This window comes from Hipposideros armiger, unplaced genomic scaffold, assembly GCF_001890085.2.
Source record: "Hipposideros armiger isolate ML-2016 unplaced genomic scaffold, ASM189008v1 scaffold_127, whole genome shotgun sequence".
Lineage (NCBI taxonomy): Eukaryota > Metazoa > Chordata > Mammalia > Chiroptera > Hipposideridae > Hipposideros > Hipposideros armiger.
The window spans coordinates 2000020-2018436 of NW_017731477.1; the positions used below are offsets into that span (position 1 = coordinate 2000020).

Consider the following 18417-nt stretch of genomic DNA (forward strand, 5'->3'; position numbering starts at 1 on the left):
TTAGGTTTTATTTTAAGTATAATAGGAAATCATTGGAGCTTTAAGCAGAGAAGTGACGTGTTTTCGTTTCTATTTAGGACAACTTCTTACACTGCTATGTGGACAACACATTATAACAAGTCAAAGACCAAGTGGGCAAATCATTTAGGAGGCTACTGTAGCATTCCAGGTAAAAGACAATTGAGCCTTGAACTACAGCCATATTATCAATGGAGATAGTGAAAAGTGCAGATTTGGGGTGTTGTTGGGGGTGCAGCCCAAAAGTTTTGCTGAAGGATTAAACCTAGAGGAGAAAGTAAGGGAAATAAATAAATAATAACCCTAGGTTTTTTACTTTAAAAAAAATGGGTCAACAATCATTCCATTAACTGAGAAGGGGAGAATTGGAGAAGAAATATATTTGGAGTGAAATAACATTTTTAGTTTGAGATCACTTTTGAACATTTAATTAAATATGTTAATTAAGTTGCTGGATATAGAGTGTGGAGTTTAGTGTAAAGAAGAGAGCTGAAGCTATCATTTTGAAAGCCATAGCTTAAAGGATATTCAAGTCCAAAAGACCAGATCAAATCACTTGGCAAGAGCATGGTGACAGAGAGAAAAAAGTGTCATGACTGAGTCTTGGATAGTCTAAGTTACAGGTTTCACAGAGAAATATTGGCCCAGCAAAGGAAATACAGAAGCGATGTGGAAGAAAAAGTAGAATTATATTTTAGGAAGGAGGGAGGGGTCGTGGAGTGATAATGAGAGATATGATGTTAAGAGATAAAGTAAGGTGAGCACAAAAATGTGGCCATCTGATTTGCACAATAAAGGTTCTTGTTGATCCCAAAGCATTACCAGAGCATTTCCATGGCTTGGAATGGAGGATAAATTCCTGAAAAGAAAATATGGAGGAGTGAATTGGAGGTGAGGATGTGAGAACAGACAATATTAATGCTTAAGAGACGTTTGAAGGGGAATAGATAAATGATACCTAAAAGTAGCTACAGAGTCAAAGGAGTTTTGTGTATTTGTTTTTAGGATGAGAGAGATTAAAGCACATTTGTGTGCCAGTGGAACTAATGAAAAACGGAGGCTAATTGTAGAATGGTCAGAGATGAAAATTACAGAAGCAAATGCTTTCAGATGGTCAGACATACGTGAGCTACAACCCTCAGTGGATCCTTTGAGAGAATCTGGACACTTCCCATCATAACAGACGAGAAGATGAAGGCGGATTTATAAAATTCAGAAGAGTAAAATTACTTCAGTATTTTTAACTGCTCATGTAAGGCAAGATCATCAACTGAGAATGAAAATGAGGGGCAGTTAGGATGTAAGGAGAGAGAAAAAGGTATAAAAATGTCATTTTGTACAATGAGAAAGCAGAGAGTGACAGTGGTAACATAGTACAGCTTCTTGAGCAGTACTGGGTGCCCATCTGAGATTGTTGTTATGAATTTGGGTGGGAGGAGCAGTCAGATTCTCCAGCCATATTAAGTTTCTCAAGTGTAAATAAGGGATAACTGGATAATTGCATTAAATGTGGGCTAAGATTTTGAAATTGTTGCCTGATAAGAATAGAACTTAAATGCTCACATAAATAGATGTCATTGAAAATTGTGATAAATGTTGTATATTATAGGATTATTTGTTTATGTTCAATCCTATTATACTACAAACTATTACAAACTTCCTAACGCTAGGAATCCTACCTGTTTTGCCCTCTATTGTGTCCTCAATGCTTGGCAAATAGAATAAGCCTTTGACAAGAATACGTTTTATTAGATATTTCCCTGAGCATCTTCTACTAAAACACCAAAACCAGGATTTTTAGGTGAAATTGCAGCCAAAAAGCTCAGAAATGACATGGCCAGTCAATGAGGAGGAAAAGGCTCTAGGCATGGTGGTGGGAGACCTGGGTTTGAATTCGCTCTGTGCTTCCCGTTATGTGGCATTGGGCATTATGTGCTTGCCACGTCTGTGGGCCTTGGGTTTCATCAGCATTATAGTAATTATGTCATTATGGAAATTAAATGAGATAATATGTAAAAACTATTTCTAAAACTGTTAAGTGCGGTAACCCTGTTCTTGAGTTTTAGACTACGTGTTAATGCCTCTTGGAACATGTGCTATTTAGCGACCGGCTTAAGTCAGATGAAGCTCAGCAAACTGCGTACAGGTTACTCTGCCCTGAGCCTAACGGCTGGTTTCTTGGACCGCTGTCCTCATTTGCAGTATTAGCCACTGTCAAACATTAGTCTCTCTTCTATGATAGACTATGGCAGCCAAGGGAAGGGGGTTCTAAAACCAGCAGTATGGACTACAAAGCCATAGGGCCTCCATAAAGCCTGAAAAATCAAGGGATTATTTTGCCCCTGAAGCTGAATCTTTGACCTCATGCAATAATTGTATAAATGCTTATAATTGTATAAATTGTAGAATTGTAGAATTCTTTAAATGTTTGATAAAATAATGTCTCTTTATATTAACTATGGTCTACAAATTAGTTTTTTGACTTGTTTATTACGAAGCAGGAGAGTAAAATAGTTGGTCATCATTATTTTCTTGATAAAAACCTTTAAACGAAAAACCTGGAAAAGACAACAAAATTATTTATACTGAGCTCTGAGCCACTGAATCTACATTGACTGTTGGAACTATACATTACAATACCTTATTACAACAAATGCTAATAGGCTGTAGGAAGGATGTTATTACAATTCAAAGTAAGTGTTTTTATCAGGGATTGGCTTATGTAATATTATGGACCAGGCAAAATATTATTTGTTTGATTATTAAGCATTAAGTGAACCCCACTCTTAGCAAGCGTTGTGCACAGAGAGAACCTTTCTGAATATTTTATATGAAAAATGTTCAATCAAACTAGATCAGTTGTTGTCATCATTAATCTGTGACCACATAAGGTGAGCTGAAATTTTTTATCAGTAAAGCTTTTTGTTGATTTTCTTCTCTTGTTCATTCGTAAAATATTTAATTAAGGCCAGCTATGTACAAAGGACTAAGGGGAAGGATGAAACATCTTCAAGAAGTATTCTGTCCTCAAAATGTTTACTCTCTACTCAGAAAGATAGTGAATGCATCAAAATGGAAATATAGTTTAGAAAGTGACGAGGAAGAGACATGGAGGAAACCCTAATTCCACTGGGCAGCAGTTGCCTTCAGTAGTGACCCAGGTTTGGAGATGAGTTTTCTCTTAGGGGTGTTTGCTGGTGTTCTGTATCTGTATGCAGACACTATTGTCTATGGAGCACTTTCCCACACACATAAAAGATTCTTTTGCCATGTTAAATACTTCCTACTAGTGCAGCAATTAATTATCTTAGAAAATTGCTTTCTTTCAACTAAAAACTTATACTGACTTTCACTTCCCTTCAAACATAAATCTCCTGCTTAGCATAAAGACCCTAAAAATTCAAAATGATGATCAGTTTCCAATATGTAATTTACGATTAGATCAAAATGTAATATTTTATGTCCTGTGCCACACTTTAAGGCAAAAAGGCTTAAAGCAGTTATTCAGGTTTTTCTGCATAGAAAAACGTAAGTAAAATAAAATAAAATAATATATATGTATAATATTGAATAATTATAGAAAATATTGAATAATCTTCTACTCTTGCTCCAAAGGTAGCTTGAATCTTGTATGTCTTTTTTCATATTTATAGCAGTCCCATTTTATTCGTTACCACCTTTCTCTGTTCTTTGCTTCCATCCCATTGTCTGAAGTAATTTTTATTTCATTTTCCCACATTGGTTTTTGACCTTGGCAGTCTATGCAATATTTAGCCTTGAAATCAGTAGCATTTTGCAGGTAGATTTCAAGACCAAATTATTTCATCCAAGTCCTCCTAAGGCATTGAAAAAACTATAGCTGAGAATTTTGTTTTGTATATGTAGCTAACATTTTGTGACATTTTTATAATTCCATATACTTACTTCAACTTTACATTGTTTATTGTATTGAGCATAAGTTGTATTTACGCTCAACATAATAAAATAACTTTTGTTCTATACTGCTTAATAGCTTCCAAAATAGGGTAAGCTGTATTTTAATAATCTGTTAGAGTCATCCTATTTCAAACATTTGTTGTGAAGAACAAGTAGGCAGGGTGATCATTGCTATTTCTATTTTACATGGATGGAAACTGAGGCTCACATGCCCCAAGTCATTCAGTTCTTCTGCATCTTAAGATGAGTGATCATTCTGTATATTGCCCTGTGGTGGTAAAAGACTCTATTTCCCCTCCAATATATACCAAATGCAACCATGAGTGTGTATATATTTTAATCTTACTACATAGCAGATTCATGCCTGGCATCAGTGATATCCACTTCTAATATGTGTGGTTGATTTTGTATTGATGTGTCTCAGGTAGGTTTGTAACTAGATATCAAATATTGAAAAGAAATGCAGTGTAATGTTAGTTGTAATGTTAGCTTTCACTTTAAAAATTATTTTTATTAATTGTCTATACTGTCTTCATTATTTAATACTGAGACAAAATAGCTATGATGTCTGTGGTTGTACCTTTTACCAGTGGAGCCTAAAACAATTTTATGAATTCATCCAACTTGGTGAGTTTAGTAAACATTATCCATATTTTACAGCTTAATTGGATCCAGAAGATTCTACAGTTAAATAGGAGGGAAAGAGTTATAATTTGTAACTCAGTCCAATGTTTTATCCACAGACTATGTGATATCACCTGGGCATAAACCCTGAGGATTTCTAACTGTGAATTTGAAAACAAAACATGTCTGTGAAAGGCACCTTATAAATTATGTGGTCCAACCCGCTCATTTTACAGATGAGAAAACAGACTCAGAGGTAGTCGCAACTCTGCCTTAGGTCTCAAAACGAGCTAAGAACAAGGGGAAGATCAGAGCTCCATCTCCTAACTCAACTGAATGCTATTTCCAATATATCACGTTACCTCTGCAGAGAGATGCCTCCCATACAGCATTGCTTCTTAAGAATAAAGTTTATTAAATTCACATTTGGCTTCTAATCATTTTGTTAGCAGCACTATGGTATTTCATTAACTGCTGCGTGTAACACTATGGCCTTTCACCCGCATTAACTTGAGCTCATTAAACTTGAGGCCAGTAATAAACAGGAGTGAACTAATACAGATATTTTGCATGGTATGTGTTCAACATCTTTTTTAATGATGTCTACTGTGTGAAATGTTTCCTTCACAGTTTATAGAATGAGAAAAACAGAAAGCACAGAATTCAAGGAATGGAATATGTGTGTAGTATGCCTCTGTATATCAATCAAAAATATATGAAATACTCATCTGATACAAAGTTGTGTAATATGGGTGACAGCATAGCACAGTGTCTGTCATCTTACTGGGATTTAAATACTGTCTCTGCCATTTATTAATGGTGAGAATTAGAACAAGTTACTTAGCTTTCTGAATCTTGGTTTTTCTCATTTGTAAGTGGGGAGAAGAACAATACCCACCTCATAATGTTGCAGTGAAGAACAGATAATTACGCATATGCTTTACAATGGGTCTGGGGTAGAGCAGTGCAGAATAAATGTACTGATTTTGATGACGATGATAATGATGACATAGTTCCTTACTTTGTAAAACTTATAATCACCTCTCACTACAGCTATTGTTGAGGAAGTTGATTTTCTCCATGTCTTCACTGCCAATTCTTCATCACCACAGAACACAGGCAGAGGACCTCCCGAATGCAATGAAACAAGAACTAATCCTACTTCACCCTTCCCAGGTTTCCCGCCAACATTATTTTATGTTCGTTTCGACTAAGAAGCAACTCTTCTGCAGCTCCCAGCCTAGGCAGCCAGCAGTTCACACAAGTTCCTATGTGATTTTGAAAGTGCGTGAGATTCTGACTGAGCAGGGCATAATGAGAGAGGAGGGGTCATCTGCAGAAAGACGAGCAGCAAAGAGAAAGGTCTGTCAGAGAGGAGTTCTGTGTCAGAAAGAATGGAAGTTGGGTGGTTTCAGGCAGGAGTCACCGTCAAAGTAGGGGTGTAGCAGTGAGCGGGCAGTGTGGGGGTGAAGGTCAGTGTTAGACTGTTAGGGTTGGGATGTGTAATCAGTCTTTTTCTCTATTTTCCAGAGTACCAGGCAATTAAAAAAAAAATTGTATAGGCCACCTCTTTCACTTTTCTGCTCCAACATTCTGGGTCATTTTTTCTTTCTGCCACCATAGGGATCTGATCACATATTTGCAAATAGCTGATGATTCCCTACACACTAAAGAATAAAAATCCAAACTGCTTTGTTCAGAATTCAGAGCCCTCCATAGATTTTCCAGCTTTATCCGCTACTGATTCCCAATCACTTATATTTTAGCCTTATGAGAATGAGTTTATCCTGTAGTTTCTTAACTTTTCATTCCTTCACTCATCCATTCCTTTATCTCTCTATCTCCTCTTTCCAGTGCCACACACTAGTTCTCCCTCTTATAACCTTTCATCACAGTTTAAGTCCTTCCTTCACTAGAAAGTCTTTCTTAATCTCTTAGCTGGAGTTAATTGCTCATTGGGTGAGGGTTACATCAAACCATTTGCATGTCTCTTTTTCTACTTATCCCATTCTTTCTTACAATTACCTACACAACCCAGATGTCAGCTGAGATCACCCAGTCCTTTCCTTCTGGAAATTGCTACAAAATCCCTGGAGACTGTATTCTCTAGGTCACTTATAAATTCCCACTCTCATGGAATTCTGACTCTCCCTCAATCTTACCTCTTGTGGTTTCTATTCTTTGAGCTATATGCCAACCCAACCATGAAACTCAAGCCAATTTTGCTGCTTCGCTTCCAAAATTTCCTCCACGGCATATAAAACTTTAAGGTTTAGGGGCCATAGAGGAAGATTTAGATTGCAGCAACATAAACAGCTGAAAATTGAATGTTAGCTCTTCCTGTTAGTGAAAACCCTCAGCCATCACACTCTCAGGCTCCACTCCCTCTGTCCCTGCCCCTTCATTCTCTTTTTCCTCTTTCTTCTTCTCTCTTCTCTCTCTTCTTTTCTCCCTCTGCTTCAGAATTTTGCATTTCTCATGCATAGTGATTTGGCCATTGTTTTGTTTGCATTTCTCCTAAATCATGTTATCAGCTCCTAATCTCCCAAACTTGAAGCTGAAGTTATTGCTTTCAAAGTTATTGCTTTAAACAATGATGTTTGTTTCTTTAGAGAAACCTGATGTGCATCATTTAAATAATAGTTTGATATAAAATAATAATTGTTTCACCTCAGTTCTATTGCATCAAAGTCAGTCTCCCCACAAGGCCATGCTGCTAATGGAAAGAAACACCTCCTAGTCATCTTCGTGGCCTCAACACCTGCACAATGTTGGGAAAAAGCAAGTCTCACCTCCTTCATTTTTCCAGGCATTCCATTAATATTAGATTTTCTTCTCTTGGTTGACATTCTTTCTAACATACTCGTACATCCACCTTCATCGCTTCACAACAAAATGCACTGCGCTTCCCCTTCACAGAGAAAGCTCCTCGCCCTCTTGCATTTTAGTAAACACAGAGTGATGGTTAGCACTCTGCGGGCTCCTCAGGGCCTCTCCCAGATTGTCACCCTCCTCCCTCCGTGTTTCTTCCAACTGGCGGATGTTCTCCTTTCCTGACCCTCACACCTCCATCTTCACCACTTGCCAACCTATCTTCATCTTATCCTTCAGAACTTAGCTCATATGTCACCTCTTGGAGAAGACGTCTGACCCCTCAGCCCAGGTTAGATACACATAGTCTTTGCGCATGTACCATCCTCTGCTATAAGGTACTGCAATTGTTATTAACTATAGGCTCTTGAAGGTCACAGATTGTCTTTTATATATAAATTTTGTCTGGCATTTTATGCGTTTTGAATTTATGAATCACAGCTGTTGTGTAAGTGTGATCTTTTTTTCTTTTTTTAAAGATTTTATTGGGGAATTAGGGGAGGGAACAGCATTGGGGAATCGGAAAAGGGGAACAGACAAGTTGCTGTCCTTTTGTTCTTCAGTCTAGTTGTGGAGGACGTCACTTCACTGGCCCATGTTGGTATTATCATTGCGCTCTTCCCGGGTGAGGCAGATTGGTCACCAGCCACTGGACGGCCACTCATGTTAGCTCTTGTCAGCTCACCCCAGCTGCCGGCCACTTCACTGCAGCCCACACCATCGCCTGTGATACACGGCAGCCCAGCTCCAGGTCGAGCTGTTGTTCACCATCTTAGCTGTAGAAGGTACAGCATCACTGGCCCTCATGTGGGATCTGAACCTGGGCCTTGCTGCTCAGAGCTGGTGTCCCAAGCCAACTCTTAACCAACGTGCCACTCGGCCAGCCCAGTGTGATCTTTTTACTTTACATATTTTAAATATTAAAAGAGCCCATCTCTATAATTTAATTTCTTTTTGAAAGTAATTGTTTGGGATTATCTGACATTTCAAACACCCAGCAGGATTTTAAAAATACATTCAGGATATTCATTCATTCATTCATTCATTCATTCATTCATCTGTTAAGTTTTTTAAAACATATTGAGTACCTGTTATGTGCTGAATCAAAAACTAGCTCTCTAAGACCTCAAGAGGGAAGATGGAGTCGCAGGTTAATAGTGATAAGGCAGTGCAGTAAATACAAGGATGAAAATGTGCCCAAAGTACTCCTGAGCCCTGTGAGGGGCGGGGAACACTGAGTGGGAGGGGAGTCAGTAAAGCAGATTACTTAGATGCTGTGAAGATAAAACCGAGACTAAAATGCCTAATGGGCATGTAACTGGTGAAAAAGACAGGGAGGGGGCATTCCCAGGGAAGGCTTGCATGAGCAAACATGGAAACGCGGAGCATGGTACACAATGCAATATCATCAGTTAAGGCTTATGGGGACAAATTGGCAGGCATGCACTTTACAAATATTATTCCACTTAATGCTGATACCAGCATCGTGAGTTAAATACTGTCATTCTCATTTCATTGATAAGGAAAATTAGTAGCAGAATGGTTAAGTAATTGGCTCATAGACACACAGCTAATGAGTGTAAAACTGTGATTTTAATGCAAATTTAACTTCTAAATCAGTACCCTAACCACTGTGCAATTGGTGGCCTGCTAGTTTCACTATGAAGCATGAACTGTTATCACTTTTGACTAACATAGACATCAGATTTTTGATCAAAAGTCATATGCTTAGATTTGTTAGGTTAAACTAAGAGTTATATTTCAGTCATTTCATATATTTTGCATGTCCAACTTCAGTGTCCCAATTTGTACCACTGGGCACCACATAGTTATGATAGAATATATACCAGGGGTGCTAAAAAAATGTATACAGTGGATACTTTGGTCAGCGTTGTTCAAGCAGTAGTTCACCATAATCAGAAGTGTCTGGATGCTGAAGGTAACCACTCTGAGCACCTCTTGCAGTTGCAGAAGTCAAACGTGACTTGTATTCATTTTTTGTTATCGAGCATTACAATTTTAATACAGCTTTTACCTTTCTTAAAATGTGTATACATTCTTTTGAGTACTCTCTGTAGATGGTCCTTCTCTCTGTGTCTTCTTGTTTTTCACTGTCCAAATTTGACGATATCATGAAAAATTGCTTACTGTTATCAGTGATTAAGCATTACATGCTAATTTCTCATGAGGAAAATCTGCGTTTCTGAATTTAAGCCATGGTAAAATGGATTTTGAAATAAAAATAAGGGTCAAATGTAAGCAATCAATGACTCTCATAATTGAGGGAAGGGGAGATGAAAAGCAACTAAATTCAGAAAGAACAAGAACAGAGGCTTCTCATCTTTACCTCCCATCTTACCTTGTAGCATGCTGAGTGCACCATGATTGAAAACAGGGTATGTTAGGAACAGACTCAGGGAACCCATTCTCCCAGTCCTGTGCACCCACATTTTTTTTTATTTTAGATATCCAAAAAGTCCTCCAATGCCTTCTTGAATTTGTTAAAGATCAACCCTTTGGAGGTATATTCTCTTCAATTTTCTCTCCGATTGTTGGTCATTTGATGAGATCAAACAGTTTTCCCAGGAGTTCAGTAAGTGATACTTTTAGGTAACTGCAAAAACCAGGTGTGCTTGATATATTAATTTAATCTGACACAAGCCTTTAATGAGCAACACAGATACTTATAAAATTAATAACAATGAAAATTGTACACATAACATGAGAAAATTGTTAACTTTTAATCATGCACGGAACAGTTTCTGACCCAGAGTAGGCATTTGATATTGTATTTGTTGAGTAAATGGCAAAAGACACATAATGTAACTAAGTCATATGAGAACATGTTTTTTGGAAAAAAAAAAAAGCTGATTCTTAGTTGTGAAACATATTCTATATATCTAACTTATTCTCAGTTTGTCAATGTATACACACACATACATACACACACACACACACACACTAACACACTCCAATATATAATATATATTTCTCTATATGTAAAATATATGTATGGATTTCAGATTCATACTAAATATATATTGCACTCGGTGTATATGTATATGTATATGTATATGTATATGTATATGTATGTATATGGAGTATATATATGCAATATATATATATTGCACTGTATAAACCTGAAATCCTTTTATTTTTTAATGTACTACCATTTAGATATCAAAGTAATTACTTTTCTTGCTATTATTATCAGTCAGATAAGAGTGTATGATTCAGAAAATAGAGTTGATTCATTACAGCACTGTAGACCAATGCTGTTAGCCAACTTGCTGCCATTCTCATAAAATTATGCAATTTACACTAGAAGATACCAGTGCCTGTTTCTATTAGAAACAAGAACCCTATTCTACTTCATAATATGCTCAATTACCTTTAGATTGATCCATGAATAAATTATAATCCAAATAGACTTCTTTACCATAAAGCTTTGCTGGCTTCAGGTATCATTGTTGATTCATTATGTTGTCACTTTTCTATCAGCAATGTAATACTTTTTATATCTGGACAGAGACAGTTTTAGCGTGAGATACTGTTATCTTTAAATGAGTAGGACTTAGCTTTTCTGGTGAGAACAAATTCATCAGTGATGAATCCCTGGAGAAACTATTGAAACAAAAATCACACCATTTCTGAGTTTTGTTCAGGTCATCAGTTACAAAGCAGCTTTTGATAGTCCTGAAGAACTTTTTTCTTTCTTTAAAAAAAAAAAAAAAATAGCATGACGCTCAAAACCTCTCGCTTTGAGTTACCGCAGGCTACACCTTTTTCTGTAAGAAAATAATGAATGAAGAGGCTAAGCCCCTGCTGCTTCTCCTCCTGCAAGAGGAAATCAATTAACTATATGTTCAGGCAAAGATTTGAGCTAAATGCTTTATTAATCATCACTGATTGCACACACACACAGTGACCAACATTCATCTTCACTCTTTCTTAGTTTTGTTTTTCTTTTGGCTTGTTTCTTTGGCAAGATCAGAACACAAATATATGCCCAAAGGTTGTACGTGGAAAGGTGATCCTTTGGTGCAGGGGAGAATTGATCTTTTATATTTTTGGAAAACTTAACTTTTAAACTGTTCAGTACTTAGATGTCCTAGAGGCATTTTAATACATGTAATATAAAAAGAAGACACTTAGCTTTCTTATACTAATGCAGAAAACAAAATGCTATGGCAGCCTTGAAGTTTTGGAAGCTACCTTGGCCTCTGGAGTCCTTGTGTAACAGTGAGAAACTACACAGAAATGGACCCTATTCGATTTGGAGATGAATGGTGGAGAGCTGAGGGGTCAGTCACGGATATTTTATGTGGGTGTGCTTTCAATTTAAAGAAAAATTTAGCGACATTTTTCCTTCTTGTACACTGATTCTTCTAATGAACACACAAAGAAAATTCTATGGTAATGTTTACGTTAACTTGAGAACCTCTCCTTAGGACTAATTATAAAAAATTTGCACATTAGCTCATAGCACTGCTAACAGTGGAAAGGCTGCATAATTTAAATGTGACAAATGTAGTCAACCACTGCAAAAAATTACAGAAAATACTAGGCTGGTAGATGTTTACTCAGGCTGTATTCTATTCAACACCAAGGGATTTTGAAATATTATTATTGTTATTATTATTACCATCATTGGGATAATTTGAAATCATCATCATTTAAATTTAATTACTTTATTTATCTCCCTTTGGATAAAGAATAATCAAAATGGAAAGAACATTTCCCCCGGTCTATGTTTAAAGGAAGGTGAATCAAAAAGTACCAAGAATGATTTCCTTTGAATAACCTTTATAGAACTCTCAGGTGGAATTAGATGGCATTGAGTATACGACCCAACCAGGGGATCAGGACGATGGTTCAGGTTTATAATGAGCCTGCCATTATGAGGGGTCTGGTAGGACCAGAGGTTATGTGTTTCAACATTTAACCATTCTTGATAATCTTCAAGAATATAAGATTAGGATGAAGGTGCCCTTGATGTGTCAGAGAAGTGTGGACAGTGATATTCTGACAAGATTTATATCATGTGGACATTAGTTCACCACCTTATAAAGTGTTATTGGGACCCTGGGGGCATTTCTTTGGCACCAAGTGTAATCCCTAACACCTCACCAGAAAAAAGTCATCTCGTAAGGGGACATTTCAAACAAGCACTGTCTTCTCTAAATTAAGGAGGCTTCTAGATGTAATAAATAGTGAGGATTTGTTTTCTACTCTTATTCATTTTATGCTTTTCAAAAAGGCAGCATCACTTATTTTATGGTAGTATAGACAATATCTTCTCTCCCTCCATCATATTATTTCATATCATTGCAATCATTAAATATTGTAATTTAGGAAAGCATTAAGGTGTAGAGATCAAGTATATAGTTTCTAGTTTAATTGTATATAAACTAATTTGGCATTCATAACATTGTTTCCATTTGCTTGACTTGTTGACTTATTTACATTAAATTGATACTGGAAATAACCTTCGATATTGCCACATAAATATGCTCTGCTAATATAAATTTTCAATTGCAGTTTGGCTTCATTGAAACATGCTTGGAGCTCAGTTTTCCCTACCCTACTGGCATCAGGACCAGAGAACTCGTTTTCCCAGGGCATTATGCAACCTGCAAGTGGAGGCCAGTGTTTTGAAACAAGTGTGATTTTTCACCGAAGTTCTTGCTGGGTCAGAGATCAGGGTGACCTTGGAGTGCTGTAGTTTTCCAAGCCTCCATCAGATAAATAAATGGGCTTTATTCTGCAAAAGAGAAAGAGAGAATGTGTTTTTGCTGTCTTTAAAAAGACACCTGGCAATTCCAAGTTACAAGCAGACACAGGACATTTGGAATTCAGTGGTGTCTTATCACCAGCAGTTATGTGTCAGTAAAAGTGAAGATCAAAGGTTCTAGAAGAGGAGAAGGACAAAGTGAAGAGGAAATAATTGTGTGATAATGAATAGTATGAGGGCATTTTTGTGTTAACTTGAAACCACTTAGCATTTTTCCCTGACACCCAGGTATCTTTGTAAATGAACTTCTTCGTAAACTACAATTGAATAACATTGAGATTTAAATCTCCATGATGTGATTTTGAATACTGATGGCGCCGGTTTTAAGCACTATGATACTTCTTCTGCTTTTCTACTTCTGTTTTGGTCTTCTTCATGCAAAATAAAATTTATTTTCTGTACAGAGAAATCAATATTTTTACCATTTTGTTTTCAGCTATTCCAGTAAATTGCAATCAACATTCGTTACAATCTTTAAAGAGATGTAGTAAGAATTTGAACACAATAAAATAGAGATACAGATTAGAACTTTGGCAAAGTACCTTTGCTATTGACAAAAACATTTGTCAGGAGCTATGGCTGTGTCTATATTGTGCTAAAAACCTGATGAAGAGGGGAAAAGCATCAATAGGTTTCACCTTCTGTCTATAAAAACCAAACAAATGGTCCAACTAATAGCTATTGTTTTAAGTGAATGGATTTGATTTACCATTGCAAACTTTATTCCATTTAGAAATGTTTTTTAATTAACATTTGTGTATGTAATACATGCATACTTGGAAAGGATATTGTGCTCTTGTGCTCTTAATAATTAATGGAATCTGATACCTACAAGACTAGTGGCCCAGAAATGAATGAAGACCTTGTTAGAGTATACATGAAACAATCTCAAAACACACATTTGTTTGTTGATAATATTTATGTGTTTATATCCTTACATTTTTCTTTTCTATAAGCTAACATGCTTTCTTATTTGTGTGTCCTCCTTTTAGAAACTGCCAAGTTTTGGACCTTATCTTGAGCAGCGCAAGAAAATCATAGCAGAGAACAAGATTAAACTGAAAGAAGAAAATGCAGCTTTTCTACCACTCAAGAGAAACCATTTTACCCCCAAAAAGCCTATTCCCACCATCAAGGTAAAAATTAAACCATGTATGCAAATAAGTCTATTTTACTGTTTAAATATACAATATACTGTAAGTGTTTATTTACTGTTTAAATGTATCACCTCCCCCTGGATAGTCTAAACAAGGAGCAAAGGGCCATCAAACTTTGAACTGATTACCATTCCTTTCAAACCTTCTCTTCCTCCTGAGTCCTGTTCTCAATGAACAGCACCCTGGCCCCTTCCTTTCTAAGCCCAAAACCTGAAATTCAGCCCAATGCCATCCTATCCTAATCCCGTTCAGGAATCCGTCAGTCGTGTCTATTATTTTCATCCCTCTCAGGATAGAAAGCCTACTGCAGCCCCACTGCAGCCTACACTGTCACCGGTGACTCACAGCAGCCCAGCTCCAGGTCAAGCTGTTGTTCACCATCTTAGCTGTAGAGGCCGCAGCATTATGTGGGATCCGAACCCGGGGCCCTGCTGCTCAGAGCTGGCGTCCCAAGCCACCTCCTAACCAACGCACCACTCAGCCGGCCCTTCTTTATTTATTCTTATCTAATGTATCCTCCAACTATTTTGGAGTATTCTTTTTAAAATGCAAATCTGATTATTTCACCCTTTGCTTAAGATTCCCATATCTTAACCATGGTCTAAAGGTAAACTCCTTAGCGTAACCTTTAGAACCCTTATATTTTAATTTACCTTGGCCTAAGCAGCTTCAGTGGAGTGGTGAAGAGTAGAATCTGGGACGTGGTAAACTGAGGAATATGTAAAGGTTGAGAAAGTGAGAAGGTGTGTGGGACACTCTTAGGAACTTGAGAAAGATCAAAAGGAACAGAGAAGAGGAAGTGGGGAGTAAGGGGAAGGTTGGTTTGTTTATGTCCAAAGAATCTAGGCTTGAGTGTGTTTATATGATAGGAGCGAGTAGCTAAACCTACCAGAGAAGGAGTGACGATGGAAGCTATATCCTTGGCAAGTAAGGAGGGAATGGAATCCAGACCATACATTAAGCCATTTTGGATAACAGGAGGGGCATCTCGTGATTTTCTACCCACCGAATTCCTTATGCATTTAGTGAAGCTGAACTGAGTGAATGCAGTGTCATTTTAGTAAGCAGCCATGTTTACAGAAAGTGACCCTAAAAAAGTCTTCAGAAGCTATTTTCTCCACTGAAATACATAGCGACATTCGTAATATTTTAGCAGATTACATTTATGGAAGAAGAGTTTCTTTAATGAAGCATGGGGCTACTGTTTCACACAGCCTGGTTTTAAATCATGACACTGCCATTCAGTAGCTTCATGAACTTGCCTCAGTTAACTAATCTGTGAGATGGAGACAATAAAAGTGTCTGCATCATGAGGTTATAAATTAAATAATGTGTGAAGCACTTTTAGCGTGTGCCAAATATGTCCTAAATAAATGGTACCTACTATTAGTTATTATGTTAGGAATGGACAGATTGAAGGAGATGACAAGTTAAGGTGACTATTTCTACTTTGTTTAATAAAATGGATAAGAATGAAAGTAGGAATAACATAAAACTCTGTAGTCTAACCAAGTTGGAAGTTTTGGAGAAGCTCATATAGTTTCCTAGAAGTCTTTATTGTGTACTTACCATGAGACAAGCACTGTGATAGGAATTGGGCATCTTTAGTACAATTAATAAAACAGACACAGCCTCTGTCCTCGTGAAGCATACAGAATAGAGAAAGAAGCAGTTATTAAGCAACAAACCACACTAGTAATATAAAATTATATTTGTGGCATGAGCTATATAGGATGTATGAAGTCTCTTTCAGACCTGATTTAGATTAAAAGGGCCAAGGAAGCCCTCTGAGGTAGTGGCATCTAAGGAGCCCTATAGACTGGGTGGGGATTAGAACAAGGGGTAGGGAGAAAAGAATCTTCCAGGTGACCCATAAGGTGGTCCTGGATATGGTGAGTGGCCATGCTTATGGAGAGAGGCAGAGATTACATTCATAAAACATTGTTGCTTCTTCCTCTAAGACTTAGAGATTCTCATTATACATTGAGGGGTACAGAGTTGAAAATAAGGAGACTAAGATGATTAGATATTTGATAGTCCCACTAGCTGAAAGAAAATAAAAGATAATGAATCAGGTCTTTGTTCTCAGTGTTTTTAGGTTTAATGTTTTATTTTTGGTTTTGTTTGGTTTTAGTTTTTGATATGGGATGAAAAATTTGAGCATGTTGAAAAAAGATTTGAGCATATTGAAATTAATGAACTCTATTAACTTAAGGGTCTGTGCTAGATGATATAAAGAAAAAAAGAACTGACATGTTGACTGCCTACTGTGTGCCAGACACAAGATGAGAGCTTCGCATATATTTTCTTACCTCTCACTTAACCCAATACCTTATGGGAGAGTAGGAAGTTCTGGTGAAGCAAGTGAGAACAAATGATCAAAGACATAGGAGAACAACCAGAAGAAAATAATGACGTGGGAGAAACCAAAAAAGGAGGAATGAGGAAGTAGTCCTGAGGTCAGAAAACACTGCTCATCTTAGCAATACTTGGTATTGTTTCATTTTGTCTTTGATACGTAACCACTGAGATTTCCATGTCCAACTGGCAACAGTTGTCACATTCACCCAGACATCCATTTTGTCATTCACCCAACAATTGTTGATGCACATCCACGAGGTTGCAGCATTGCTATCATCACTAGTGCTTCAGTAGTGAGCAAATGGAAGTCCAGCTCTTGTGGCGCATGCATTTTAATTAGGAGAAACAGACAATCAACAAATCAACAAGTGAATACATACTATGTCACATGGTCATGGGATGTGTTACTGTGGAGTGCTATGCAGAAAATACAGCAGGATTAGCAGAATAGGGATTGCTAGAAAGGTCGGTCAGGAAATGCCTGCCTGATTAAATGCCATTTGAGGAAACACTTAAGAAGTGAGAGTGAACGATGTGGCTAGATAGATGAGGGAAGAACACTCCTTTCAGAAGGAACAGAAAGTGCAAAGTCCCTGAAATAGGAAAGCCCTTGGCAGGAAACCACTGAGTCTTTAAAAGGCAGAATGACATGACCTGACTTAAGTAAGATCATTCTAGCTGAGGTGTTGATACAAGATCCTAGATGGGCAGCGCAAGGGCAAAAGCAGGGAGACCAGTCAGAAGGCTATTGTAACAATCTACGCCAGTGATTGGCAGGAGGGAGAATCAATACCAGGTGATGTCCGAAGGCCTCAACTCCATTTGTTTTAAATGAAATAATGTGTGTGGAAGTATTATAGACAGTATAGGCCTATTCAAATGTAAGGAGCCGTGTTTATTGTCATTTTCATATGAGTCCCCTGCCCCTTCACCCATTATTCTAGACACCATCTGGATGACGTGGCCATGTGATTCTTCAGCCCCCACTGAAGTTAATACCACATTTCCTTTAAGGGTCATTTTTCTCTCTGCATGTGACTCAGACGTTGTTTCTTATTCTTTATTGTTTGATTCTATCCATATCCAGGCATGGCATATACTTCCCTCTACTGCTTCATTATTACTTTTCTGTTCTCCCTACAGAGTTTCTGTTCTTGACATACCATTTTCCCTTCTGCCCCTTTTCCTGGAGGGCCTGGGCTATCTGTTTCTGTGCTCAATATTTTCCCAGTCCACCCATCTGTTTATTTTAGCTTGTTTCTTCCCTCCACTCTGCTGGCCTCTTTATAGATTCCTGTGTTCAATAGTTTAAACTCCATGACATTGCTTTGTTTAGCCTCTCCACTAGTACAGTATATTAGTCCCCATCTGCTGTAGGAAGAGCCCCCGTGCCCCACAAAGGTAACTGAGCCCCTCTCGTCTGAACAAGTTTTTCAGTCATGCATTCAAGTTTCTAATCTATCCCATCTTCACTGGTTATGGGCGTAACCATATTATTTCTAAGCAAGCCATGCTCAATAGATCTCTTTTTTGTTGTTGTTCTTTTTTCCTTTCAAAAGCCTCAGATAAGATTTAATGGTTTGTTGCCTCGGAAGTAGGCAGTTTCAATCAGTAAGCATTTACTAAGTATTTGCTATGTGGACAGCCATGTGCTAT

At 37.4% G+C, this 18417-nt stretch overlaps 1 protein-coding gene across 1 annotated transcript in view; it reads left to right on the top strand.

Moving 5' to 3' along the window:
* Positions 1-18417, top strand: part of DPYD (dihydropyrimidine dehydrogenase) — an 870205-nt gene that overhangs the window by 838457 nt on the left and 13331 nt on the right. The window contains exon 24 of the mRNA XM_019648865.1: positions 14236-14379. Coding sequence (XP_019504410.1) covers positions 14236-14379 — 144 coding nt within the window. The remainder of the gene's footprint in view (positions 1-14235; positions 14380-18417) is intronic.